This window comes from Physella acuta, unplaced genomic scaffold (assembly GCF_028476545.2).
Source record: "Physella acuta isolate Inbredline_101_S28 unplaced genomic scaffold, ASM2847654v3 ptg001467l, whole genome shotgun sequence".
NCBI classification, from domain to species: domain Eukaryota; kingdom Metazoa; phylum Mollusca; class Gastropoda; family Physidae; genus Physella; species Physella acuta.
In genome coordinates, this window is record NW_026732982.1 from 434,022 (window position 1) to 440,000 (window position 5,979).

Consider the following 5,979-nt stretch of genomic DNA (forward strand, 5'->3'; position numbering starts at 1 on the left):
AGGGAACTAGCAACATTACGGAACATCTTGTAAACTAAAACTAAACTAATGACCATCAAATATCATAATTCGGCTGTCACTAACTCGAGGGCGCCATAGTTTAGAGATTTTACACATCATTACACACCATCCCCCACCAACACACACCACCACGACCCCCTACCACACCACACAACCATATCTCCACCAGCACACACCACACCACCCCACACCACTCCACACATCATCCCACACCACCACACACCACTATACCCCATCCCCAACAGCACCGACTTCCACACACCACTACACAACACCCCACACTACCACACACCACCCCACACCACCACACACCACTCCACACCACTCCACACCACCCCACACCACCACACACCACTCCACACCACCCCACACCACCCCACACCACCACACACCACCCCACACCATCCCCCACAAATAACAATTCAGCATGGAAGTTGGTTAAACATATGTGTCTATTGCCACTGTTGAACCGATAAACATTTCAATGGGCCATTCGTCCAGCTTGGCTCAGCTCGGCTAAACTAAATGACACGAACAACAATGTTACGTCACGGAGTTTTGGTTGCGCTAGCAACCTTTTTCTTGTTTACATGCGTGACGTCATCGCACGTGCAGAGCGTCGACCCGGTCGTGACGGCATCCAACGAGACCGTACAACCAGTTCCGGAAAACACGTCATCCAATGACAAACCTGCCGAGCCTGTGCTGACGTCACTGAACTCTACAGCCCACCTGGCTTCAGACAACACGTCACCACAGGTCAGACAGCCAGACCCATCGAGCAAGTCAGATCCAGAACCGACGGAATCAAAGAACGCTCTCGACGTCGTCTCGGAGAACGACGACACGAAAGTTGCCTACAACCGTGACGTCAACAAAGACAACCCAGAATTCACGTTCCGAACTTTCGTGACGATCTTCGTCACGCTGACCATCGTCCTGTCCAACTGCGCCATCTTGATGGTGGCGTCATGGACGGACGCCTTCAGTAACTTCAACAAGACTTTCATCTACTCGCTGACCTTGGCTGACCTTCTCATCGGTCTCTTCATCACGCCCTACTCCGTCTTTCTCTCTGTCTACAACCGCTGGATATACACCAGGTAATTTTTTTACACAACTCTGTTGTCATGGTTACGGCACACACTTTTATTTTTATTTTTTTTTACAATTCACTGATCTGGATTTAAATTTAGAACAAAGTTTAAATGAAAGAACACTTCGACAAAATATCTTTATTAGAAAAAAAAACCGCCAAACAAACCTATTGTATTCAGTGCTGTAATAGCTCTTATCCTGTGTGGTGGTATGGATGTAGTGACTTCCGTTGCTGGTACCAAACAGAGTTACCGTTATTAGCTGGAGCCAAGCATACAAGAGGTCTGACACGCCTCATTGATTTCTGCTTGATTTAATTACTCGAGGTCTCGTTAAAATTGGTGAAGCTGCACAAGATATTAGAGGTCATTAAAAGGTCAAAGTAATTTAACTTTTACGTCAAACAGAACGAAAAATGATTTCATCTCATTAAATCGTAGACACAAAGTTAAAAAAATCTTGAAACAAGAAACGACCATAGGTATTAGCTAATTATCTTAAACTCAAAAGAAAACAATTTAAATTTAAATACCTGGTTCTTGGCAGCTAGCCGATAATTGGATTCTTCTACCCACTCTTTTAGTTCAGATGTTTAATTTAAATATAGATTGGTAAACTAACACCATGCCTAGCAATCTGTCTACATAGAAAGTAAAAAATAAAAAGTCGATGTTTATGAGGTGTGTTCGAATGTTATGTGGCTAAGAGTAGTTGGGGTAACGGCACTGATCTCATTGTCATCTTAAGTCCTTGTCCTTATAGTGCTTAGCTCATGGGCATCTTATGTACCTTAAGTCCTGGTTCTTATAGTACCCTATATCCTGGTCCTTAAACTGGAGTAGCTAACTTGTATATTTATCTTACTTGGTGAGGTTTTAGAATTTAATGTACCGAGAAATTGTCTTCCTCACTGAGGTCTCAAGACTTTACGTATTGTAACCCTCAGCGGTCTGTTTCAATTATTGACGACTCGTCATTGTCAATGAGAGGCTAGAAATTATTCTCCTAAGTGAAATCTTAGAATTTAACGTTTTTTCAATGTTTATCTCCCCCTGGTGTATTGTTAAAATTTAACGATTCACATTTCTGTTTATCTCCCATTGTGAAAAATGTTAAAATTGAACGTTTCACAAATGTTTATCTCCCCAGTGAAATGTTAAAATTTAACGTTTCACCAATGTTTATCTCCCCCTATGAAATATATAAAATTTAACGTTTCTCCAATGTTTATCTCCCCTATGAAATATATAAAATTGAACATTTCTCCTATGTTTATCTCCCCCAGTAAAATGTTAAAATGTAACGTTCCTGCAATCATTATCTCCCCAGTGAAATGTTCTGTAGTGTTGAGGCCTACCTGTTTACGACGTTAATGACGGCCAAGCTGTACTCTCTGACCTGGCTCAACGTTGACCATTACGTCGCCGTCAGGAAACCGGAGCGTTACAACGTCATGATGTCCCCTACCAGGAGTCTCTGCTGGATTGTCTTCTCTTGGATAGTCGCCATATCGTTTTGTTGTCCCCCTTTGTTCTCGTTCGAGGTAAGAGTTATGGGACTTTTTAAAAACTATATATATATATATATATATATATATATTTATATATATATATATATATATATATATATATATATATATATATATATATATATATATATACTCGTTCTAGTATTCGGTCACCTAAATACCAACAGATAACTTAAGGCTAACCTTATACAACAGTAACAGTTATGTTCTTGTTCCTACATTTTACAAATCCTAATCTAATTTTTTTTTTTAGTTGTGTAACTCCATTTTGTTTAATCATGTGTTTAACAACCCCCCCCCCCCCCCCCCGCCAGTCAGCTGTGTTCAACAAGGCCATCTCCATCTGTATGATCGACACCAAGCAACAAGTGGCCTACATCCTGACGGCCGGGGTCCTTGTCTCCATCCCCAGCCTGTTCGCCATGAGCATCACAGGCGCCTACCTGTTCACCAAGTAAGTCACGTCACCTCACACTCACCCTGCTACAAGTGTTACTGACCTCACCGTACCAGTTTAAAGGCAGATAACTCAAGAATACATAGTCTGTGAGTTGATGCGTTTGTTCTCTCCCCTGTCAGGTCTTTCAAGAAGCGCATCCAGTTCTACGAGAAGGTGTACGTGGAGTTGTCCTCCCGCCCCAGCAACTACTACATCACCTGCATCCTGTGTCTGCTGTATATCATCGTCTGGATCCCTTTTGTCATCATCAAGTATGTCGCCCTTATAGCCTACACATCCAGAGGAGGGAACCATTAAATATACAGTTGTTATAGAAATCATACAGCTATTTTCTCCCTGTAAAAACTTGCTCGAACCACTACGAAAAACAGGGATTCAATCAATTATTTATAGCTACCATAGTATAATTTACAATTATGGTTTACATTTAGCGTACTAAACTTAAAGATTATCGGGGGGGGGGGACTAAAATGTCCGGGGGGCGGACACTGTCAAAAGTATATATTTCCTATATAAACTCCATTTCGTTCGTGGGAAAGGGGGGGGGGGAGGGGGGTGGTAGACACCCCCACCCCCCCTGGAAGAAACTCTGCTTAGAAGCTGGTTTAAAATAACTGCACATGAAACCTAAGGATTAGCATAGAATTAGATGTTACGTGATGTAAAGAACAAGAAACAATTACTGACATTCATAACACTTTAAAATTTATCTTGTTCTTACATTTTACTTAGATAAACTAATGTTTTAAATTTAAACCCTAAATGTTGTTGTTAACTTGACCACGTATGACCATGAACTCTCGCCCCTCCCCCACAGCCTCGTTGTGAAGCGAGCCTTCCAGACTGACGTAGACGACTCCCTCCAGTTTGCCGCCTGCTGGGTCGGCATCTCCGCTAGCTTCAGCCAGTTTTTTGTTCTGCTCATACTCAGCGCTGACTTCCGGTTCCATTTCCTGGAAATTTGTCAGTTGCCAGGATGGTGTGTGTGGTGTAATCAAGAAAATCTGGCAGATTCCACGGACGTCAACTTTATCACAATCCCAGTCAAACGCTGATTGCAACAACATGTAATCAACAAAGTTCAAACTCTCAACCAAACCAGCCAAACTTGAGACAAGTTCTGTACAAGACCATATGGAGAACATTTTCCTAGTATAAATTATTGAACGTGCTAATAAAATGGATGTTACTATAGACATGTTTTCAAAATTTACCACGTAAAAAATGTGGTAACATATTAGACACTGGGTGATAATTAATTATTCAATTTGATTGGTCATCACATTAAAAAGTAAACTTTGTATGATGACCAATTGCTGTGAAGGTGATAACAAATTTTAGTGTTTTACCATGGTAACAGTTGATATAAATAAACTGATGTAGTACGTCACAGCCGACATGGTGAAATGGAATAGATTGCGATAGATGTTATCTGTGTAATAAGTGAACATATGTGATATAATGTATTTAGTAAATGATAGCAAATATATTTTGTTATACGCTATTGTCTTGTGTTGTGTTATAGGTAATTTGTATAAATAAGTATAGTTATAACAGAGTAACTGGTGATATATTGATAAATGTGTAAACTAGCGTAAATTATCGAGGGTCGATGACACATGTAGCCAGGGGCGTAGCGAGGGGGGGGGGGCGGGGGGTGCGGACCGCACCGGGTGACACCATTTAGGGGGGTGACACCAAGGCAAAAAATAGGAAAATATATAGAGGAAAACTTGAGGGGGGGTGCAAATCGAAAGTTTGAGGGGGGGGGGTGCAAATCGAAAACTTGAGGGGGGGGTGCAAATCGAAAACTTGAAAGGGAATGGTCGCCTTTGGGGGGGGGGGGTGACACCATTAAGTGCCGCACCGGGTGATACCCGACCTCGCTACGCCACTGCATGTAGCATTAAATATTATCGTAGAAAACCTACATTAAAATATGTAAGAAAACCTACATTATAATATGTGAGTAAATGTACATTATAATAAGTGAGAAAACCTACACTGTACTACGTGAGTAAGGAGTCAATGGTAAAGTTTGTAAAAAAAAAAGAACTGACCTGGATAATGAATGTTGTTTGATACGCTTTTACCTACTCTACTACACTTCAAACTCTTAGTCTACTGATGGCTTATACATTTTGTGGCATGTGTCATGTGTGTAACTTGTATAGCATTATTACAATGATATAAGTGTGTAAATGGCAACTGAATCTGCGCGGTGAATTCAAACTGTCGTCTGCAAGGATTTATTTGAAACGTGTCACACCCGTCGTGGTGATCATATCAAATGTGCAATAGTTCCCCACCCCCACCCCACTATCCAGTTCACGTGGAGAAATACATTGTGTATCAAGTACAGGTAGAAATTCGAATTCTAAATATTTTTGATGTGACGAACATAGTTGAAGTAGATTTGAGTATCATTCATGGAGTTCACGTTGGATTCAACTTTTGGCCTGTAAGCTGTGTTTAATACAATTTTCTTGTAACATTAAATTTTTTCGATTTGAAAAAATCGACAACTGATAATAAAGTACATACCTTCTATTTTCTGTAGTTTTTATCTTCCGTGTTAGCTTAATTTATGAACCTAGTAAATCAACTACGCAAGTTACTGGTGCTAATTTTGATGTCCTCATTTGTTCCTCAATCCGTGCTGTACACCGCCCAGATATGTAAAACGATCCACCTCTGAAATATTCGACCCTTGTATCTGATGTAGGAGTTTCTGATGCTAACTTAATGAATATCACCTCGGAAGTGTTACAGTTGATAGTGGAAATTGTCTTAAGTGATTCTTGAAAGAGTTTGCTTAGCTTGGACTGGGTATAGTCTTGTCTTAAGTGATTCTTCAAAGAGTTTGCTTAGC

General features: G+C 40.7%; 1 protein-coding gene across 1 annotated transcript; it reads left to right on the forward strand.

The window, feature by feature from the left end:
- Positions 1-401: 401 nt before the first annotated feature.
- On the forward strand, positions 402-4,269 carry LOC131928147 (G-protein coupled receptor 52-like). Its single transcript, XM_059284089.1, has 5 exons — positions 402-1,124; positions 2,449-2,662; positions 2,962-3,101; positions 3,227-3,358; positions 3,925-4,269. Exons 1-5 carry the CDS (start codon positions 547-549, stop codon positions 4,160-4,162), a joined length of 1,302 nt encoding a protein of 433 aa, XP_059140072.1. The 5' UTR covers positions 402-546; the 3' UTR covers positions 4,163-4,269.
- The last annotated feature ends 1,710 nt before the right edge of the window (positions 4,270-5,979 follow it).